The sequence below is a fragment of the Neolamprologus multifasciatus genome, chromosome 3, assembly GCF_963576455.1.
Source record: "Neolamprologus multifasciatus chromosome 3, fNeoMul1.2, whole genome shotgun sequence".
NCBI lineage: Eukaryota > Metazoa > Chordata > Actinopteri > Cichliformes > Cichlidae > Neolamprologus > Neolamprologus multifasciatus.
This window is the reverse complement of record NC_140441.1, coordinates 34882858-34905710: the sequence shown is the minus strand read 5'-3', so window position 1 is coordinate 34905710 and position 22853 is coordinate 34882858. Positions and strand designations below refer to the sequence as shown.

At 40.9% G+C, this 22853-nt stretch overlaps 2 protein-coding genes across 4 annotated transcripts; both read left to right on the top strand.

The window, feature by feature from the left end:
- Positions 1–350: 350 nt before the first annotated feature.
- Positions 351–22853, top strand: LOC146522779 (uncharacterized). Of its 3 annotated transcripts, XM_085153131.1 has the most exons (4): positions 377–682; positions 2439–2702; positions 4704–5360; positions 8573–9126. In XM_085153131.1, exons 1-4 carry the CDS (start codon positions 511–513, stop codon positions 9109–9111), a joined length of 1632 nt encoding a protein of 543 aa, XP_085009257.1. In that variant the 5' UTR covers positions 377–510; the 3' UTR covers positions 9112–9126. The 3 variants fall into 3 exon arrangements, with proteins under 3 accessions (XP_085009275.1, XP_085009257.1, XP_085009267.1); XM_085153149.1 differs by lacking the exon at positions 8573–9126 and having other exon boundaries at positions 351–682; positions 4704–5833; XM_085153141.1 differs by lacking the exons at positions 377–682; positions 2439–2702; positions 4704–5360; positions 8573–9126 and adding exons at positions 12228–12747; positions 14517–14747; positions 19424–22853.
- Positions 9394–10269, top strand: LOC146522780 (tripartite motif-containing protein 16-like). The gene has a single exon (XM_085153375.1). The coding sequence runs from the start codon at positions 9409–9411 to the stop codon at positions 10252–10254; it is 846 nt and encodes a 281-aa protein (XP_085009501.1). The 5' UTR covers positions 9394–9408; the 3' UTR covers positions 10255–10269.

Here is a 22853-nt window from a genome sequence, read left to right as displayed (position 1 = left end):
GCAAATTCAAAATATCCATAAAACCAAAAGAATCTGCTGTAGTTTTTGATGCTGTACCAACACGTGTCTTCATACTGTTGATGATTTAGCCTTCAGTTTAGAAGCATTAATAACAGCTGACTGTAGGAATATAATTATTTATGTTACTGCCTCTTTTCCTCTTTCTTATTTAATGATATACAGCAGGAGAATGCATGGAGGACCTGTGATAAATACTGTATCAATAACAAGCATGAACCTGTTTACGCTGTCTCTTTGGAATATGAATAAAGTTATGAACGAGGGAGAAAAAACGTCACGTGACTGCAGGCCAACAAATCACAGCAGAGCAACAAAGTAAAAGGAGGCGTGTCCATGCGAGAATAGTCACGTGCACAGATATGGCTGCTGTTTGACGAAGCGGACTGAACTCCGGGAAGAGAGAAACTTAACTATCGATCCCATCACGTCAGTGTAGATCAGTCTGTATAGATGCTTGTATCGATCCGTCCAGCCTGAGTTGAAGCAGCGATGAGATCGTATCAGTATCTGAGAGAGTTCATCAAGGAGAGACTAACTGCTGTTTGTGCAGAAATCTTCTCAGAGGTTCAAAAAACCATCGTCCAGTATGAGGAGGAGATCAACCGTCAGCACAGACTGCTGGATATCAGCCGGAAACCCGACAGAAACTCACACATCGTAGGTATGGATGTGTTTTTAACTCTGTGCTGTTCAAGCTCAGATTCTTCAGTGTGACTGACTTTACTAGAAGATGTTAAACTGGGTATTTATCAGTGCTGTGGGTCAGTGTCCAGTGATGGACTATGTTGGACTGGTGCAGGTCCATGGTCACTGCTAGATTAGCTCCTGGTAGCAGCAGAGTAAGTGTAAGCCAATGTAGACAGCAGCATCTCTGAGCAGACCAGGGACGGATCTAAAGACATTTTCTTCGGGTGGCAAAATCAAAGCCTTTTTTTTTTCAAACACATATGCAGGTGGTACAATGATTAAAATGCAGTAAGTATACACGTTTTTCATATAAATATAGTCTATAACTTAATTATTGTCTGTAGCCCACATACTTAAACACTTTAGTTACATAAAACATGTGAGTTTTGATTCTATGTACTGTATAGCCTGTATAATAAATAAATATGTAGCCCAATAAGTATAAAATCCAGAAAGCTACACAACATAGGGCGGTTTATTTACACACACAAGTCTAACTTAAGTTTCACACTGTTTTCGTTAGAAAAAATTCAAATTGTTACATGCTTAAATTTACACAAAATGTCATAAATCTGCACTGTCATGAACAAAAATGTAAACCTAATTGTTCATGATTTGTTGGGTTAACCCTCTGAGGTCCAAAATATAACCGGACAATTTTGACACCTTTTGATTTTACATTTGTATTTCACCTTCAAATTGTTTCATTTTATTTTTTTCCCCTTGCCTTGTTTGGTATCATTCTTTTCAGCTCAACCTCGCATGTCTGAATTTAGTTATTTTTTCATTGACATCATTCATTGATCTGAAATCACACAACAAACAAAATCCCACTAGTATTTTTTTTACTGTTTAAAAAAAACAACACAGACATGTTGAGTAAATTATTTTTATAACTTGAATTGCAAATATAAATTGTACATTTTGAACACTTATGCACACATTTTGTAAACATGTCTAAATCTAAACTAGTTTATCTTTCCACAAAACCAGATTATAATAAATACTTAAACAAAGTGCTCTAATGTTTATTCTGCACTAAAATTTGGAGAAGCTTAAAGAATTTTATTTTTTTTTTTAAAGAATACGCATTTTGTTGCATTTATTTATTTTTTTAAACTTTTTTTTCTCCAACAGGATTCCACAGTTCATCAGGTGTCAGTGTTGTAGGTCCTATTGATATTGTTTGACAGACCATCTAATATGATAGACCTTATCACATGACCTGGTGATGAAGCTCTACAGTGAACATGAAAAATATAACACCGAAGTGCAACACTGTTTCTGCAAAAATGACAAGATGCTAAAAGAATGTTAACAGAAAACTATTAATTTGATACATTTACAAATGAATATATCTCACTGCTCAGTGGTGCCTTTATTTTTAATGACAGTTGCACATTTGAACTCTTACACTTTAAACTTTATTATTTCAAAACTGGAAAACATTCATGCGTTTTTTGCATCATCACCTGTGAATTCCACCTCATTGCCTGAGAGTGCCTCTGTGACGCGCCTCAGCTGATGAAAACATCCTGCATTCATACACTTAATTTAACATGATCAATACCACACTGTGGCACCGGTCAGGCTACAATCTGAGCTCACTGTCTCCAATTGATCACGATTTATTCAGGCTTAGATTAATGCTTTTGTAAAATAGCGTTGTGTGTGTTCTTGTATCATCACATTAGTTACCTTGTTCTGTTTTTTTTTCTTTGTTCCACAAGACCTCCCACATCATCATGACTGTGAGGAAGAGGAGGGTCTGGATGAGCAACAGGTCTGTAACCAGGAGAGGAACTCCAGTCTGGTCCAGGAGGACCCAGAGCCTCCACAGATTAAAGAGGAACAGGAGGAGCTCTGCAGCAGTCAGGAGGGAGAGCAGCTTGTACTGAAGCAGGAGACTGAAGGCATTATCGTCTGGACTGATGAAGAGCAGCTCAGGCTGATGGAGACCATCCGGAAACCTGTGATAAAGTTACACAAAATAGGTATGTAAGACTCTGATGTCCTAATAAAAATGAAGATCACCCATGTAGGTGATGAGTAAAAATAACATTGTAAAAAAAAAAAAAAAAAGGTAAATGGCCTGCATTTGTATAGCGCTTTACTCAGTCCCTAAGGACCCCAAAGCGCTTTAAACTACATCCAGTCATTCACCCATTCACACCCAATTAACACACTGGTGATGGCAAGCTACATTGTAGTCACAGCTGCCCTGGGGCGCACTGACAGAGGCGAGGCTGCCGGACACTGGCGCCACCGGGCCCTCTGACCACCACCAGTAACATTGTAATAACATTGTAAAAATAACAGTGTTACTAAAAATAACATTGAGCAGAGTGCGACCAACTGTTCGGGTAACAAAAAAAAAAAAATCTCTGCAACCCTCCGTGTGGTCAACGACAGACACACATTATGCCCGTGTCGTGGACTAAACCAATCAGAGATAGTCAGGGGCGGGACCTCTCTGAATGGCCGTGGTCCAGTTGAAAGTGCAGGTGGAAGTGGGAGGTGAGTAGCTTGAATAAAGCGATATCGATTCATTAAATCCTGAATTGACTTTTAAATTTAACTGTGTTTTACCAGAAACGCCAGATTCTCAGATTAAAGCTCACAAAACTATTTCAACAACCACCAAACAGCAAATAAGAGCAGGTACACGGATTCCACACAAAGACGTAAACACAGAGCGGACCCGACGCATCAGAATCAACTTTGTCTTTCTCGGCTTTCTTACCCGACGGCCCGTAGACGGTCATGCTGTTGGAGCTCTGTGTTCACGTCTTTTTTGCGCTGATTCTGAGCTGCAGGTTTTGTCTCTCTCCAACCAAAATTCACAGAGCCAGCAGCAAAAGAAGCAGAAAACTACGCTTCACATTTGGTCAATATCGTCATGAATTCCCTTTGAGTTTTGCTGTTTTGCTTCCGCCACGATAAAAATCACACTTCATGCACAGCTCTCTCTCTCTCTATCTCTCTCTGTACTTCAAGAACAGTTTCCCGTCTCAAATCTGTTTTCTGCATTATTCATTCGCTTATTACCCACCAGTCTACCGTTGTTTACAGCGCTGTCGGCCGCTGTCTTTTTCTTTTCTTTTTTTCACTTAAATGACCTCGGACAAGAAAGCCTAATTTCTGCTGTTCAATACTGAAGAAAAACTTTTTAAAACTATGCAAAATTACAGAATATTTTTAAGGTTATCTGCTACAAAACGCCAGGCCAGAAAAATCTCATTCATGTTTTTCTGTGTTTTATTCTCAGTTACTTTCACACAAAAGCATCTGCTGTGATGTTCACAATTCTGATGAAGTCTCACATGTATCAGTACTGATAAATCATCAGAATTATAATATTTCTGACTGTCTGAGGCTAAATTGAATCAAATCAGGACTTTGAGAACCTGAATCGAATGGATTATAGAAATCAGTGATGATACGCAGCCCTAGTGAGCAGCCTTGGCCTAACAGAGGTGGATGTAGCTGTGGGTAATAAGAAAAGATGAAAAGAACTATTGATAACTTTTTTTTGTTAAGTTAAGGCCTGATCCATCTGAAGTTCATAGCCAGCTCTGACACGGAGCCATCTATCTTTGAATGCTGAAAAAGCACAGTGTATCCAGAAAACACATTATATGCTGCAAAAAATGCACTGCCCAAGTGTCCCCTCTCCCCACTGCCTTTCAGCAACAGACAGCCGCAAACAGGTCGTCAAAGGAGGCCAAGATGATGATTAACTTTAACATTTTCTACAATATTGACAAAGCACTTTAAGCATAAGATTGTTAGTTAATAATTTAGAAATGAATATTGTCTGAATGGACTGCAACTTCCCCCCAAAAAAAGTGCACATGTAAAACTGCGTTGTTAAGTGATGCGGTTGAAACATTTTAGTCCGCCTAACTTTTGTGCCGGTGCAACGATGGCAAAAAGTTAGTCTAGAGCCCTGTCAGTAAATGTATTTTTATCATTTTGTTCATTTGTGCTTTCAGACCTCCAACAGCAGGATCTCTCTGAAAAGGACGGTGTTCTCACAGACCAGCAGGTCTGTAACCAGGAGAGGAACTCCAGTCTGGACCAGGAGGACCCACAGCCTCCACAGATTAAAGAGGAACAGGAGGAAGTGTGCAGCAGTCAGGAGGGAGAGCAGCTTGGACTGAAGCAGGAGACTGATACTTTCATGGTGACTCGATCTTATGAGGAAAGTGACCACAGTGAGCAGCTTCTTTCTCACAGCTCTCCTGAAGGAGAGAGCCGAGATCATGAAGAAAATGGGCATGTGGAGTCAAGATCTACTAGAAATACAGAGCTGAAGAAGAGACGTCACAGAAAGAGAGGTCATAGACAGAGACTAGACAACACTGCTGTGTCAGAGAGTCAAAGTAAACCTGTCTCAAGGAAAAAGTCTCTAGAATGTGACATCTGTGGAAAAACCTTTCGGCATAAATTTGTGCTGACTATACATCTGAGAGTTCACACAGGCGAGAAACCGTACACTTGTAACACCTGTGGAAAAAGATTTTCTCACTCATCAGCATTAAAAAGACACAAGAGAATTCACACTGGTGAGAAGCCATATTCTTGTAGCACCTGTGGAAAAAAATTTATTCAGAAATCAATTTTGGACTGTCATGAAAGAAGTCACACAGGTGAGAAACCATATCCTTGTAGCATGTGTGGAAAAAGATTTTCTGACTTATCAGCAATTAAAAAACACAGGAGAATGCACACAGGTGAGAAACCATATTCATGTGGGATCTGTGGAAAAAGATGTAGTCAGAAAGCAGCATTGGAATCTCATGTAAGAACTCACACAGGCGAGAAGCCGTATTCTTGTAGCACCTGTGGGAAAAGATTCACTCGAAAATCACTTTTGAACTGTCATACAAGAACTCACAAAGATGAGAAGCTGCATTCTCGTAGCACCTGTGAGTCATAGCAGTGTGTTGGTGGTAATGCTTACACTGTCAGGTCACTGCAACAACTGATTGGAGAGATGATTCATATTCAAGACAGTATTTTCTGCTATTTTAGGTCCTTTACAATTTAAAGCGTCTTGAGAGAACTGTCATTGTGATTTTGTGCTTTATAAGTAAAACTGAATTAAATTGGATTGTCTAGAGGAGTGAAGAACTCTCATCATTCTTTGTTCAGTTTATTACCTTATTCTTATAATTGCATATCCTATTAGAGTGATTAGAACATGCTGTAGGTATTACAGGTACTGCGCTGCAGTGGTTTGTAACATATCTATCTAATAGACTCCAATTTCTTCACGTAAATGGAGAGTCCTCTTCACATGCTGAGCTTAATTATAGAGTTCCACACGGTTCAGTGCTAGGACCAATTCTGTTAACATTAAATATGCTTCCCTTATACGTTTTTACTGCTATGCTGATGACACCCAGCTCTATCTATCCATGAAGCCAAATAACTCATGCCACGGGGCGACCGTGGCTCAGGGGGTTGGGAAGCGTATCTGTAACCGGAAGGTCGCCGGTTTGATCCCCGGGCTCTCTGTCCTGGTCGTTGTGTCCTTGGGCAAGACACTTTACCTATGCCTACTGGTGTTGGCCAGAGGGGCCGATGGTGCGATATGGCAGCCTCGCTTCTGTCAATCTGCCCCAGGTGGCTGCCCTGTGGCTACAACCGTAGCTGCCTCCACCAGTGTGTGAATGTGAGAGTGACTGAGTAGTGGCATTGTAAAGCGCTTTGGGTGCCTTGAAAAGCGCTATATAAATCCAATGCATTATTATTATAACACACACCAATTATTTAAACTGCAGGAATGTCTTAAAGACATAAAGACCTGGACCTCTAATTTTCAGAGTGATGCTAAAAAACTAGTTCATGCATTTATTACTTCTAGGCTGGACTACTTTAATTCATTATTATTAGGAAGTTCTAAAACCTCCCTGAAAAGCCTTAATCCAAAATGCTGCAGCAAGACAGAGCCTTCAGTTTTCAGGCCCCTCTTCTGTGGAACCAGCTTCCAGTTTGGATTCAGGAGACAAACACTATCTCTACTTTCAAGATTTTGCTTAAAACTTTCCTTTTGTTCTAAAGCATATAGTTAGGGCTGGACCAGGTGACCCTGAATCCTCCCTCAGTTATGCTGAAATAGGTGTAGGCTGCTGGGGGATTCTCATGATGCACTGAGTGTGTCTTCTTCAATCACCTTTCTCACTCACTATGTGTTAATAGACCTCTCTGCACTAAATCATACCCGTTATTAATCTCTGTCTCTCTTCCACAGCATGTCTTCTATCCTGTTTTCTTTCTCTTACCCCAACCGGTCGCAGCAGATGGCCGCCCCTCTTTGAGCCTGGTTCTGCCGGAGGTTTCTTCCTGTTAAAAGGGAGTTTTTCCTTCCCACTGTCACCAAAGTGCTTGCTCATAGGGGGTCATTGATCTGCATGTATTATTGTAGGAATACATGCAGTATAAAGCGCCTTGAGGCAACTGTTGTGATTTGGCACTGTTTAAATGATAGGTTTGTAGCTTAAACCTATTCGCTGGAACGTTGAAGACAATATAATTACACAGCAAAGCAATACACGAGTAGGCAAAGTTCTTCATGTTTCTCGTGCACGGGAGAGAACTGGACAAACGCCGTTCCTTCCCTTGACCCCAGTTGCTCTCGTCCGCTCCCCCGTAACACTACTCTTTTATTGAGGTTACATGAATATGCATAGGTTCATTAACATACAACGTATACATACACACAAAGAGTACCTTGCCTTTGTGTGTGTGTGTGTGTGTGGGGTCAGAGTGTGACCCCATAAATGACTTCCCCAAACCTGCTGGTCTGGAAGTCCAGCAGTTCATCTAAACAAAAGGCACTTAGCCTAAAACAGATATAGCTACGTTTATCCTACCATAAAACAATAAAACAAGGTACGACCTCTTCCCATGCTCCCAGGATTGGTGTGCATTCCAGAGTGTTCTGGAATCCACACCAAGCCTTTGCAGCCTGCTAAAGATCACACATCCTATCACTACAAAATTAATTATACACCTCTAAGCATATATGGTTAAATATTTCTAAGCATAAATGACAATCAACAATACAAAACCTAACATTAAATAAAATTGAATTTAATTAAATGTATTTTGAGGATTTCTTACCTAATATATGAAAACAGCATAACATAGTATTGTTGAGTTTTTCACAGATTTCTGTCTTTATTCCTGATGATGGATCCAGTAGTGGTAGGGGGTCCTTGTAAACTTGCAATGAAAAGTTTTGTTTTAATGTTCTTTTTCTAAGTAAATTGTGTTTTAATTAAATTACCTGAATAAATCTGCTTCATGACTGAACTAACAAAAACAATTAAGTTCTCTAATACAACTTTTACATTCACCCTCCATTTGGGCCAATTTAATCTTTGTAGGTTTAATTTTTTTTTTTATAGAAACAGCAAAAGTTTCTACAGAACAAACGTCTTGTTCTTGCCAGACAAGAAAGTTGAAGCAGGTAGGGCCCTAACCCTATGTGGAAATAGCCTGGAGAGAGTTAAGATTTTCCTCTTTGAAAAAACACTTTGACTCTGGATTAATGTGGCATGAGCACATCTGGAATATACAGGGTGGGCCATTTATATGGATACACCGTAATAACATGGGGATGGCCCCCTTACATTAGTATATGTGAGGGGGCAAACTCCTCAAGATGGGTGGTGACCATGGTGGCCATTTAGAAGTCGGACATCTTGGATACAACTTTTGTTTTTTCAATAGGAAGAGGACCATGTGACACATCAAACTTATTGGTAATGTCACAAGAAAAACAATGGTGTGCTTGGTTTCAACGTAACTTTATTTTTTCATGAGTTATTTACAAGTTTCTCTTTGTTCACAGCCATTGACATGTCGAAGAGGTTAACACGTGAGGAGTGGATCGAAATTGTGTTGATATCTGGTGAAAGCAGTAACCGGGTCATTGCAGCAGATTTCTATGCAAGACACCCTACGAGACCACCCATCTCCCATGCTAAAGTTAGCAAACTGCTTGCTAAGTTTCGTGAAACTGGTTCAGTGTTGGATTTGCCAAAATGTGGACGCAAGAAAACTGTCACTAATGAAGAAACATCAGTGGCTGTCCTAGCTTCATTCAGCAAGAGCCCACAGCGTAGCACTCGCCGCATGTCACTGGAGAGTGGCATTAGTCAAACATCACTTCGGTGGATATTAGCTACACACAAATGGCACCCTTACAAACTCCAGCTACTGCAGCATCTCAACGAGGATGACCCAGATCGGCGCACAAAATTTGCAGAATGGGCAAAACAAAAATTGGAACAGGACCCTCAGTTCACGCAGAAGATTTTGTTCAGTGATGAGGCAAACTTTTGTGTGAACGGTGAAGTTAACAAACAAAACCACCGCCTATTGGTCTGACACTAACCCACATTGGAAGGATCCCTCCAAGACTGTTGGAACAACAAAAGTGATGGTTTGGTGTGGTATATGGGGTACAACGATAGTGGGTCCATTCTTCATCAATGGAAACCTCAAGGCCACCGTATATTTAAAATTGCTACATGATGATGTGTTTCCCTCTTTATGCACTGAAGCTGGCACGTTCCCTGAGTTTTTCCAGCAAGATGGTGCACCACCACATTATGGGTGCCAGGTCCAAGCGTTCCTAGATGAACAGTTTCCTGGAAAGTGGATTGGTCATCGTTGGCCAGCTGAATGGCCCCCAAGGTCTCCCGATCTGACCTCCTTAGACTTTTATCTTATAGCTGTTATCTCTGCACAGTGGATGAACATAAAGGCCATGAAACAGTCCCAGCTGCAGCAGAAAGGACTGAGAAGCAGAAGGAGCCCGAGGTGAGACGACTAAACATCCAGCAGAGAATCCAGGAGCGAGAGAAAGATGTGAAGCTGCTTCAACAGGAGGTGGAGGCCATCAATGGCTCTGCTGATAAAGCAGTGGAGGACAGTGAGAAGATGTTCACTGAGCTGATCCGTCTCATCCAGAAAAGAAGCTCTGATGTGAAGCAGCAGGTCAGATCCCAGCAGGAAACTGAAGTGAGTCGAGTCAAAGAGCTTCAGGAGAAGCTGGAGCAGGAGATCGCTGAGCTGAAGAGGAAAGACGGCGAGCTGGAGCAGCTCTCACACACAGAGGATCACAACCAGTTTCTACACAAATACCCCTCACTGTCAGCACTCAGTGAGTCTACACACTCATCCAGCATCAATATTCGTCCTCTGAGGTACTTTGAGGATGTGACAGCAGCTGTGTCAGAGACCAGAGATAAACTACAGGACATTCTGAGAGAGGAATGGACAAACATCTCACTGACAGTCACTGAAGTGGATGTTTTACTGTCACCACCAGAGCCAAAGACCAGAGCTGGATTCTTAAAATATTCACGTGAAATCACACTGGATCCAAACACAGCACACACACATCTGTTATTATCTGAGGGGAACAGAAAAGTAACATTTATGAAACAAAAACAATCTTATTCTGATCATCCAGACAGATTCACCTTTTATGATCAGGTAGAGTGGAGAGGAGTGGTAGAGGAATAGAAGTAGCAGTCTCATACAAGAATATCAAAAGAGCAGGGAGTATAAATGAATGTGTATTTGGATACAATGACAAATCTTGGGCATTACTTTGTGAAAACAACAGTTATTCATTCTATCACAACAATGTCCAAACTGTCCTCTCAGGTCCTCGGTCCTCCAGAGTAGGAGTGTACCTGGATCACAGAGCAGGTATTCTGTCTTTCTACAACTCTCCTCCACAGAGTCCAGACCACATTCACTCAGCCGCTCTATGCTGGACTTTGGCTTTATTACTCTGCTGGAGCTACTGCAGAGTTGATTAAAGTCAAATAGACAGTGAAGACAGGTTCTTGTGGAAGATTGTTGGTTTTCTTGATTACATATGACCCTAAACGTAACATCTTAGAGGTCTGAACTTTTGAAAAGTATCAAAAATTTGAGTAATCATCATTTTTTATAATACAATTGATATCAAAAACAGGAAAAATACTGAGGAAGTGTGGTGAATAGGGAAAAGATAAAAACATGTTAAAACAATACTGTCATTATTGCACTTGGTAAAAAAGAAAAAATTCAAAATGTACTAATTCATCGTGAAAAGATAAAAAGTTCTATATTCAAATAATTTCTACTATAAAAATCTAAAATACAATTCAAAAAGTAAATAAGGTTTTAATAAGCTAATAAAAAGTTTTCAAGTTTGGAACACTTTCAAACAAATCCACACACATTTCACAGATCTGAAGGGGAAATGATCAAGACACGTATTTTTAAATGTACCTGAACATGGTCATTTTTCAGTCTGAGATAAATCATTTTTGTATGTGTATCAAAAACCTCAAAAAGAGATAATCAACATTTCTGCATTCATCATGTTTTCCCACTGTCACAGAAGAGGACATCTGGTGGGGTTGAGGTGGAAACATCTGGTGACACAAATCTGAAGGCTAGATCAACCCATTTAACCACTTTTTGCCTCTGACGTTTATGATCTTCAAAGTAAATGCAATGTCTTTGAGGTCTATTCTTTAAAAATGTCACAAGAATTTGAATCCTTGAGCTGTTCCAAATTTTTAAATGTCTACTGCAAATGAGTCATGCCGGATGTGCTGCAATGAAGCTTAATAATAACATTCTTTTTGAAAACTGCAACCATGAATATATATATAATATATTTGTTTGTTCTTTCAGTAACAATAACAAACAATAAGACCAAACCCAGAGTACCCTACTGCCGATGTCACTGTAGAGGTAGATACTGTAGAATAGCTCAACCCCAAAAAATTGTTTTTGAAAAAAAAAATTGCATATGACAAATGTATTCATTTTTACTTAACTTTCTGTTATTCACCTTACCTAAGCATAAGCAGGTTACTAAGGTCTACGATTAACCTACCTAAAAGTAGGTGACATTCAAATCCACAAAGTGTGTATGTGTGTGTGTGGCTGTCATTTAGGTTAAGACAGCATTGGAAAATAGTATTTGCTGAAACACACAGTTCATTACATTCACAGTTTCGTGTTTTTAACATCATCACATTTTATCGTGCTATGTTGAATGGAAACAGTGTTTCACAAAGCCTCGCTTTACCCTTCACTACATTTATACTAGATAACTGAGTGACATGGAATCCCTTACTTAATAATTCACTTCCGAAATAGACATTTGAAGGATGCAGACACAACTCACGAGCCGCCGTTGTTGATAAATAAATAATAATAATGGACATGGTGCATAGGTTTGAAGTCGGAAATCCCGAGTTCTCTGCCGGAAATGTGTTGTGGAGGGCCCCTTACGTCAGATTTCACACTTGGAAAGTCAGAGTAGACCAACATAAACGATTTAACAATCCAAGAAGGCGGGACTGAATGTGAACAAAATTAGAACTGTAAACTTTTAAACTGTTCTGCAACTCGTTCAATTAGTCATACGCAGAGAAGTGATCAGGCTCTATCACTGAATGTGTTTTTAAGCACAACAAATAAGTATCAGGTCTTACTGCTATTGACACTGGAATGGCTCTACCTTGCTAAACTGATTCTGTTTTATCTGAATGCTCTCACTCAGGAGTGACGTAACTCCCGAGATCCGAGGCATCTGGAACGCAGCATTACTATTCAACAAATCGGCGTGGCTCCCTGAGTCACGTGACGCACGAGCGCAAACTCACGGCAGACCTGGGTGGAGCGAGAAGTACGTCCGCAACATGGCCGCTGTTTGATAAAGCTGATTGAACTTAGAGGAAAAACACAAACTAAAGTACTGATTTTATGACGTTAATATCCATCTGATACCGGTGTCGATGCTTGTATCGATCCGCTCAGCCTCAGCGGAAGCAGCAATGAGTTCAGCTCAGTATCTGAGAGAGTTCATCAAGGAGAGACTAACTGCTGTTTGTGAGGAAATCTTCTCAGAGGTTCAAAAAACCATCGTCCAGTATGAGGAGGAGATCAACCGTCAGCACAGACTGCTGGATATCAGCCGGAAACCCGACAGAAAATCACACATCATAGGTATGGACGTGTTTTTAACTCTGTGCTGTTCAAGCTCAGATTCTTCAGTGTTTGTTTGATTGCTGATAAATCTGAAAGTTGATCAGTTTCTCCAGGATTTCTCTAAGCTGATGTTAGCTGAGAGCAGGAAGCTGTTACTTTGGTGATGAATTCAGAGGAGCAAACGGTGATAGATCAAGAAGAGCACACACACTCTTAATGAGACAGGGTGAAAACTGTCTGCTGACTAACATTGATGAAGATAAGCGTCCACATCTACTGTTTATTCCATTTATTGTTCATGAGAGCCTCAAAGTGAACACACACAGTGACTCTCCAAACTATCAGAACAAAATCTGCCCATGTTACAAATACTTCTATAAATAATGTCTTTACATCTGCAGCAAAAGCAAGAAAACAATCACTGAAGCAAAGTATGATGTCTAAATGTGTCTCCTAAGTGAAAACAAGTGCTCAGGGTCCGATTGAAGAAACAGTGGCTTTACTAGAAGATGTTAAACTGGGTATTTATCAGTGCTGTGGTTCAGTGTCCAGTGATGGACTATGTTGGACTGGTGCAGGTTCATGGTCACCGTTGTGAATTAAAACCTCTTCTTGTTGAATCAAACTTGATATCATATTGACTAGAAACCACACAACTATATATTGTTTCAATATTTACACATTTTATTTAATCTGATCGACACATAACTGTGACACCAGTGATGGTGTGATCTGAGCTCACAGGGCTCTAGAGTGCGACCAAATTTTTCAGTGGTGCGATTAAAAAAAATATTTGGTCGCACTGTCACAAAAAAAAAAAAATCTCTGCAACTCTCCGTGTGGTCAACAACAGACACACATTATGCCCTTATCGTGGACTAAACCAATCAGAGATAGTCAGGGGCGGGACCTCTCTGATTGGCCGTGGTCCAGTTGAAAGTGCAGGTGGATAGAGAGAGGCATTTTTCTGTGTTTTATTCTCAGTTACTTTCACACAAAAGCATCTGCTGTGATGCTCACAATTCTGATGAAGTCTCATATGTATCAGTACTGATAAATGATCAGAATTATAATATTTCTGACTGTCTGAGGCTAAATTGAATCAAATCAGGACTTTGAGAACCGGAATCGAATGGATTATAGAAATCAGTGATGATACGCAGCCCTAGTGAGCAACCTAGGCCTGAGAGAAGTGGATGTAGCTGTGGGTAATAAGAAAAGATGAAAAGAACTATTGATAACTTTTTTGTTAAGTTAAGGCCTGATCTGTCTGAAATTCATAGCCAGCTCTGACACGGTGCCATCAATCTTTGAATGCTGAAAAAACACAGTGTATCCAGGAAACACATATGCAGCGATAAATGCACTGCCCAAGTGTCCCCTCTCCCCACTGCCTTTCAGCAGCATGCAACAGCAAACAGGTCGTCAGAGGGGGCCAAGATGATGATTAAGTTTAACATTTTCTACAATATTGACAAAGCACTTTAAGCACAAGACTGTTAGTTAATAATTTGGAAATGAATATTGTCTGTATGGACTTCCCCCCCAAAAAAGTGCACATGTAAAACTGCGGTGTTAAGTGATGCGGTTGAAAAATTTGAGTGCGCCTAACTTTTGTGCCGGTGCGCCCATGGCAAAAAGTTAGTCTAGAGCCCTGGCTCACTGTCTCTGTAAAAATGTGTGTTTAAATTATCACTATTTATTCAGGCTTTGACACACATTTGTAAAATATTTGTGAAAACTCATCACAGTTGTGACCTTGACTCTGTACTTCTTTGTTGCTTAAGACTTCCCACGACAACATGACTGCAATGAAGAGGAGGAGAGGAACTCCAGTCTGGACCAGGAGGACCCAGAGCCTCCACAGATTAAAGAGGAACAGGAGGAGCTCTGCAGCAGTCAGGAGGGAGAGCAGCTTGGACTGAAGCAAGATGAAGGCATTATGGTCTGGTCCAGGGAAGAGCAGATTAGACTGCTGGGGACCATCTGCAAACCTGAGATAAAGTTACACAGAATAGGTATGTAAAACTGATGGTCGTAATAATAATGAATATGAGTCATGTAGGATCCTAATTGGAGTTTAAAGTTACATTTATTTATTTTTAGAGGCACAGGAAGAATTGAAGGTCCAACTGTAATAAGCAGCATGAATGCATCTCTTTCTGTCAAGGGAAATTTATTTGTTTAGCACATTTTAAACAGATCCCCCTGGTGTCTCTGCTGGAATTACCAACTGTGAACTCTATGGCTATGTTCACACTGCAGGCGAAAGCACATCAAATCCGACTTTTCTGACCCTCTGCGACCCATATCCAATCATATTTTCAAATCCGATCTGGGACACTTTCATATGTGGTTGTGAATCCGATACATATCTGATGTTTTAGAAAGCGACTGTTGTTTGAACGGTCATGTTGCATGAAATCCATCTTGTACGTCACTGACACGAGACAGATGCCAATTATCAGTGCCGGAGAAGACTTCGTGAACGCTTCCTGTCCATCCAGTGTAGATGTCAGTGAAACTGTTGGTAAGACAACGTTGGAGAAACGTGAACATTTTATTTGTACTGTATAATCTGCAGATTCTGACAGAAATCTCTTCTGCATGAAGATTTTATACCTGGGCATCCTTTCTCCCTCAAGGTCCAACTTAATAAGCGGCATGAATGCGTCTCTTTCTGTTATGGGAAATGTATTTGTATATTACCTCTCAAATACAAATAAGTTATTCAAGTTGGTTTACAAGATTAAATTAAAACCAAAAACAACAGAAAAAAGACAGAAATGATATCCATGATACAGCCTTGTGATACAGTCAGTGAAACTAAATTCCTCATCTATGATTTCACCAAAATTTTCCAACCAGGTTGAGGTCTTCAGTGCCCTCTAGATTCAAGATGTGAATTAAGGTGTAATCATGGATCTTTGTTTCCAAACAGGAGAATCTCAGTTTTGTCTCTATTTAGTTGAAATAATTTTTATTTCATCCACTTTTTTTAAGGCAAAAAACATAATGAGTTAACATTGTTTGGCAAGAGAGGGTTGTTACTTTTCTAAATCTATGTATCCTGTATTAATCCTGTAGGAAATTGCTTAGTCCTCTGCATTTAACCCGTTCACTCAGCGAATCAAGGATTGGTAGATACGGTACCTTAGTCAAGGGTACCTAAGGGGTAACTGAGTAGCTATCCCTGCCCCAACTGGGGTAACGTTGCCTTTACTCCTTGTTTTCAGGCATCTTCAGAAACAAAGTTGAGATGTACAGTGTTCCTAAAAATCAATAAAAAAACAAAGAGATGTGATGTTTTTGGAACATGCAGAAAACCTTGAACAAGAGCTAACTGCAGTCACCCTCACACAGGTTGTAGGACCCTTGCAAGTAAAAGCTGTGTTATTGCTTAGAGACACTCTCCAGACAGATTGCCAACATGTTGCCGTCAGTCTGAATGAGTCGTCGTCAATAAGCACCACTTGAGGGGACTCGGCTCAAAGTCCTGAGGGGGATGCTTCAGGAATATGGGATGAATGGCCCATGTTAGGAGCTGTACGGGACCTGCACAACTGTTAGCTGGTAATAAACAGGGGTGCAGATAACTTTTCAAGTGATCTACTCAGGTGAGGACCAAGAGATGGACCAAGTCATACACAGAAGAGGCTCCCATGCGTTTTCCTGCCTGCCTTAATCGCATCCATTCTGTTACAGTAGTGTTGTTGTCAAGCTGCAAGGTGACCTCGTATTTCTTGAGAATCCTGCAAACTGTTGTGTTTCTGAAACTGTGGAGAATTTGCTTTCTTGAGGCCATGTTGAAGGATCAAATACTAAGAAATGATTGCATGACTTGAGGAAGTCGTATCTGATTTACCCCCGGGTAACTTTGCTTGTGTCTGTCAGCATGAGCATTAGAAACAGTGTGTGCCCTATAGTGGCCTATCACTATCAAGCAGAAGGATAAACTGTCCAATGGCCACCATGAGTTCATCCTTACATTCTCCAATGATCCGCTTTTCCCTCTGAAACCTAATGGTTGTGGTCTTTAAAATGCTGCCAATGTTAAGCATGTATGCTAAAAAATCATTGTTGTCACTCGTGGCCAGTTGCATTTTATTGGCTAACAATTGATAATATTTTTAACAGTTTCATGCCTCCATGCAGGCCACCTGATATTATGAAACTCGCCCAGTTTCACAAAGGGGATCCCATTTTTGTCACGCAGCTTCTTCAGTGCAGTTTTGTTTTTTGCTCCACCTTTTTGCATAAAAACTGCAGCAGCTTGACCACAGAGCGATTAAATGTCTCTCAGTAAGGAATGTTGTGTTCAGCTGATTTTAAGCAATTTTCCAGTATGTGTGCCGGGTACAGAAGGTGCGCACGGGAATCCCCAACTGCAGCAAGTTGCCAGAGTTTTAGCACAACGCTATTGTACATGCCCATGTTGACAGCAGCCCCATCTGTGCACACAACGACCAACTTTGTTGTCCAGTCATCCAAGCCTGTGTCCTGGAAAAGTCTCACAAATCATCTGTTATGGCCTGTGTCTTTTGGTCAGCACCCAGTGCAGTCAGTCCAAGAAAGTGTCCGTTGTTGGACACGGACACAATGTAAACAATTTCCTTCTCGTTTTTTGTGATGTCCTCAGATCCAAATTCAGACTCCAATTTGGCTCATAACTCCCCGCTGATAGTGTGAGTGATGCTCTGCATGATCTTTGTGCCCCCTTCACATGAATGACATGCACGTCCGACGTTTACACCTAGCTGCTTCAATAAAGAAATATCCTCAGGATATGAAGACATGGGATGTGTGTGTGTTAAACTTTGTGGAAGCGAGGAGAAAAATATTAAACAGGGCTTACCTCTGTTCGTCATTTCGCTTGTCTTGCCGTCTGTTAAGGGGGCAACTGCACATATCTTCTCGGATGGCTTGTTTATTAGCAATGACTCGCACCACATTCATGTGCTCCTTGCCCTTTTCACATTTGTCAAACAAAGGATGGTTACAATTCTTTGGGCCTTTAAAAATGCACCTGATTTGTCTCTTAGATGTAGATGAGAGAGGCAAATCGTTCACCACATTTTAGTGCACAGTGACTAACTTTTCTGAAAAAGTATTTTCTTCAGCACTGGCTCTGGTTAGCATTTCTTAGCTGGTGGCGAAACACCAAAGAAGCTACTTATTGTCGTTTTTTGGACATTTAGGTGGTGACAAGCAAAATGTGTAAGGTTAAATGACATGGTCAAGTACGCCAAAGGCACTTGGTAACACAAGTGTCACTACGCTTTCTTAATTTTTGTCACACATGCGTACCAGTTATCTGTACCCCTGGTAATGAGTCAGACTCGTTTCTGGTAGATGTTGGACTAAACCAGGGCTGCCCTTTGTCACGAGTCTGTTCAGAATTATTATGGATACAATTTAAAAGCAGAGCCAGCTGGCTGAAGGCCTCCACTTTGGTCGCTTCAGAATCTCACTTTTTGCAGATAATGGGGTTCTGTTGGCTTCATCAGATGGTGGTCTCCAGCTGTCACTGGAGTGGGTCGCAACCAAATATGAAATTGTGAGAATGAAAATTAGTACCTCCAAATCTGAGGCCATGGTCCTCAGCCTGAGTGAGCACAAGTTATTGGCCCAAGTGGAAGAGTTCATACATATATCATGGTCTTGTTCATAAGGGAAGAGGGAAGCGAGAGATTGACAGATTGGGAGACTAAAGAAACGCAGAACGTACAGTAAAACAGTCATTCTAAGTCCCTCCCTCACCTATGGTCATGAGCTCTGGGTACTGACAAAAAGGATGAGATTGCAAATACAAGCAAGCAGAAATAAGTTTTCTACAAAGGGTGACTGGCCTCTCTCCTAGAGATAGGGTGAGGAGTTTTGCCATCCGGGAGGGGCTTAGTATAGAGTCGCTACTCCTCCACATCAAAAGGAGCTGGGCATGACCCACCAGAATGAGGTCCTGGGGCAGACCCAGGACACACTGGAGAGATGACATCTCACCGCTGGCCTGAGAATGCCTCAGTGTTCCCCTGGATAAGAAGAATTGCTGTCTGCATAGACAGTGATTTTCAATGATATATCACAGTTAATTGTCAACTTGACGCCATTCATTCACAGACTGATAGCAGACACTTTGTCTGGCAGCATTTATAACAGCTTTTAGTAACAGTGTTGGTAATCTTGACAATCTCATTTTGCTGAAAGAAAATAATAATAATAATAATAATAATAATAATAATAATAGCTGTAGTGAGAGGAGTTTATTTGGAATAAAACGGATCCTGAAAAGGTTTGAGAACATACATCGCAGTTGAAAAACTGTGTTAAACTGCAATACATGTTATTGCAATGTCCAATATTCATGTTGCAAAATGTAAATAAAAATAGCATTGTGAGGCCTGTGGTGATTCTCACCTCTACTTAGCAGGATACAATTGTACCCACACATCCGCGTTCATTTAACAGAAAACACACCAGCATCTTTATATTTCATGTACAGCATCACAAACATCCACGAAGCTGATCTTTGAAGGGTGTAAAACTAAAAAATAATTTGAATCAGTGAATTCACTTTAAGTTTCACTGCTCTATATTAGCCACATGTTCAGTATGTAGAGTTCTCCTAATCGTTCAGCTTATAATATATCTTCTCAACTTTTTGTTTTTCTATTTTTTTCTTCATTTGTCCATTCAGACCTCCAACAGCAGCATGTCTGTGATGAGGAGAAGGTTGTCAGAGGTCAGCAGGTCTGTAACCAGGAGAGGAACTCTAGTCTGGACCAAGACGACCCAGAGCCTCCACAGATTAAAGATGAACAGGAGGAACTCTGCAGCAGTCAGGAGGGAGATCAGCTTGGACTGAAGCAGGAGGCTGATGCCTTCATGGACACCCTTGTTTATCAGGAAAGTTACCACAGTGAACTGGAATCAAACAGTGAGCAGCTCCTTTCTCACAGCTCTCCTGAAGTAGAAAGCAAGCATGTGGTCTCAGGATCAGCTAGAAATATAGCGCTAAAGAGGAGGAGACGTCTCAGACTTGCTGACACAAGGGAAAAGTCTCTAAAATGTGACACATGCGGAAAAGCATTTCACTTCCAATCCCACCTGAGTGCACATCTTAGAGTTCACACAGGTGAGAAACCATATTCTTGTAGCACCTGTGGGAAAAGATTCAGCCACAAATCAGCATTGGATAATCATTTAAGAAGTTACACAGGCGAGAAGCCATATCTTTGTATCACTTGCGGGAAAAGATTTGTTCAGAAGTCTCATTTGGAGCGTCATGTGAGAATTCATACAGGTGAAAAGCCGTATCCTTGTATCACCTGTGGGAAAAGATTTAATCAGAATTCAGAGCTGCAACGTCATGTAAGAATTCACACAGGTGAGAAGCCATATTTTTGTAAAACTTGTGGGAAAAGATTTGCTGACTCATCAGGACTCATAAAACACATGAGATTTCACACAGGTGAGAAACCATTTTCTTGTGGGATCTGTGGAAAAAGTTTCAGTCAGAAATCAGCATTGGAAACTCATGTAAGAACTCACACAGGCGAGAAGCCGTATTCTTGTAGCACTTGTGGGAAAAAATTCAATCAGAAATCAGGAATGAAGTCTCATGCAAGAACTCACACAGGTGAGAAACCACATTGCTGTAGCAGGTGTGGGAAAACCTTTAGCCAGAGGACACACTTAAAGAAGCACATGAGAATTCATACTGATTAAAAGTTTAAAGCTTAGAACATGTGGGACAGCTGTTAGTCATAATAGAGTGTTGGTTGTAGAGCTCACACTGAGCAGAAGTGAAAAGATGAATCATATTCAGGTCAGTATTATTTGGGTTCTATTCCAGGAAGCAGGTTTAACTAACAACTGCAGGTTTGCTAATCCTGACACGAGGGAGAGAAAGAGAGTTAACTTTAACTCTGTGTCACTCACCAGGTTAAGAAACTCTTTGAACCTAACAGATTTCAGCAGATTTTCTTAAACAAACTATGAATTTGTGTAGTCAAAGGAGCTTGCAAAGAAAAGCGTCTGGACTTCTTTAAGTTACTTGAAGACAATGGCAACCTCAACATCAAAGTTTACCGGAAGCCCACACACACGGACCAGTACCTCCTGTTTGACTCCCATCACCCTCTGGAACACAAACTTGGAGTAATTAGGACCCTACACCACCGGGCAGAACATGTTCCCTCTAAGCCTGAAGGGAAAAAGAAGGAACACACACATGTAAAGGAAGCACTCAAAACGTGCGGCTATCCTAAATGGGCGTTCTTAAAGTCAGCAAAGAGGCACAGAAAAGAAGATCAGACACCAGCGAGGGAGGATAAGAAGGACAGACGCAACAACATTGTCATCCCCTATGTAGCCGGTGTATCAGAGAAACTCAGGAGGGTTTTCTCCAAGCATGACATCCCGGTGTACTTCAGACCCAGCAACACGCTCAGACAAAAACTGGTTCACCCGAAAGACAAAACGCCAAAACACAGACTTAACAATGTGGTGTATGCCGTACAGTGCAGCGAGGAATGCCCAGACCTCTACATCGGTGAGACCAAACAGCCACTTCACAAGCGCATGGCACAACACAGAAGAGCCACCTCCACAGGACAAGACTCAGCTGTCCATCTGCATCTTAAGGATAAAGGACACTCTTTCGAGGATGCCAATGTTCACATTTTGGACAGAGAGGACAGATGGTTTGAAAGAGGAGTGAAAGAAGCCATCTATGTCCACTGTGAGCGACCATCTTTGAACAGAGGCGGTGGTTTACGACACCAACTCTCTGCCATCTATAATCCAGTTTTGAGATCCCTTCCCAGACACCTTAACGCCCACTCACACCCTGGACCATCTGACCTCAGGAATTCGCATGATAAGGTGGGGCCAGGTTTCACAATGAGCTCACCCGAAACTCTGGCTGATTGGGACCCACACCCAGTTCCACACCTTGGCTCAGGCGATTAGAGGATCATCAGGGGGTCCTTTTGTCCCTCTGTGGGGGGACACTCCCACTAGGTTTATATCTGGGACTCCCCACCATTTGACCTTAGAACTGAAGAAGCTTCTCGGATGAGAGGTGAAATGTCTTCAAGTAACTTAAAGAAGTCCAGACGCTTTTCTTTGCAAGCTCCTTTGACTACAATGACCTGGATGACTGAGAACCTTCACAGACATATGAATTTGTGTAAGAAACTCATAGTCACTCCTCCCATTTGCTGCACCTGAACCAGCCAACTGACACTCCAATTAATTTCCTCTTTCATAATGTTGTTAACAAAGCACATTAATCTGCTGGAAGTTTGTTTTTACAAATTCTCAGTTAGATGTTGCTTTGTAACTTTGTTTTTGATTGTGATTGTGATTGATTTTATAATTGTGCAGTGAAAAATGTCATGATTGGGACAACGATTATTGCAGATATATTATGAGCTCAGAATAAGAGCATATAGTAGCATATACTAATTTAGTTTCCATATTTCCAACTCTGACTTAGCAGAGCCAACTTTGAGTACATTATTGTATTTTTGTAGTACATCATTGTCCTCTTTAAAGTTTTAGACCCATAGAGCACAGGATTAGCTATACTTTAAAGTCAGGTTTGAAATGCACACAGTAGACTGTCTGTGTTTTGAACATTTCATTCTGAAATTTCACAGACTCACAAGACTCAGTCATATAATAATCTCAAACAATGTTTTGAAAGGTAATCTGTGACTTTAAATGAAACACATTTTTCATTGAAACTAACCCAAATCCATCTCACTGGGGTATCATATAACCCCTTTTTCACTTGTACCCACTCTTCTCGACTCGACTTGGTTTCAGTGTTTTTTCCATTACACTGGAGTACCACCTACTCTGGGTGGGGTCGTTATAGCAATGTGGCCTAAATTCCCGTGACGGCATTTGTAAATGACAACAAAAGGAGGAGGTTAAGATGATGGTATACCTGCTACCTGGTCACCACAAAAATTACACCAAAAACGAGTGTATAACGTTTGCCTCTACTGTTTTCTTTTATGGAAATCGCAATAGAAAAAAAGAGGTTGCTACAGCCCATCAATGCATGAAATACTGGCTTGAAATGTTTGATTTCATTAAAAAATGAAATTGTCAAA

Bases quoted from the DNA above. Each gene is read 5' to 3' on its own strand.
- LOC146522779 (XM_085153131.1), top strand. From the start codon at position 511: ATGAGATCGTATCAGTATCTGAGAGAGTTCATCAAGGAGAGACTAACT. The intron at 683-2,438 runs GTATGGATGTGT...TTGTTCCACAAG, and splicing joins CAGAAACTCACACATCGTAG to ACCTCCCACATCATCATGAC. The intron at 5,361-8,572 runs GTGAGAAACCAT...CTTTGTTCACAG, and splicing joins TCATGAAAGAAGTCACACAG to CCATTGACATGTCGAAGAGG.
- LOC146522780 (XM_085153375.1), top strand. From the start codon at position 9,409: ATGGCCCCCAAGGTCTCCCGATCTGACCTCCTTAGACTTTTATCTTAT.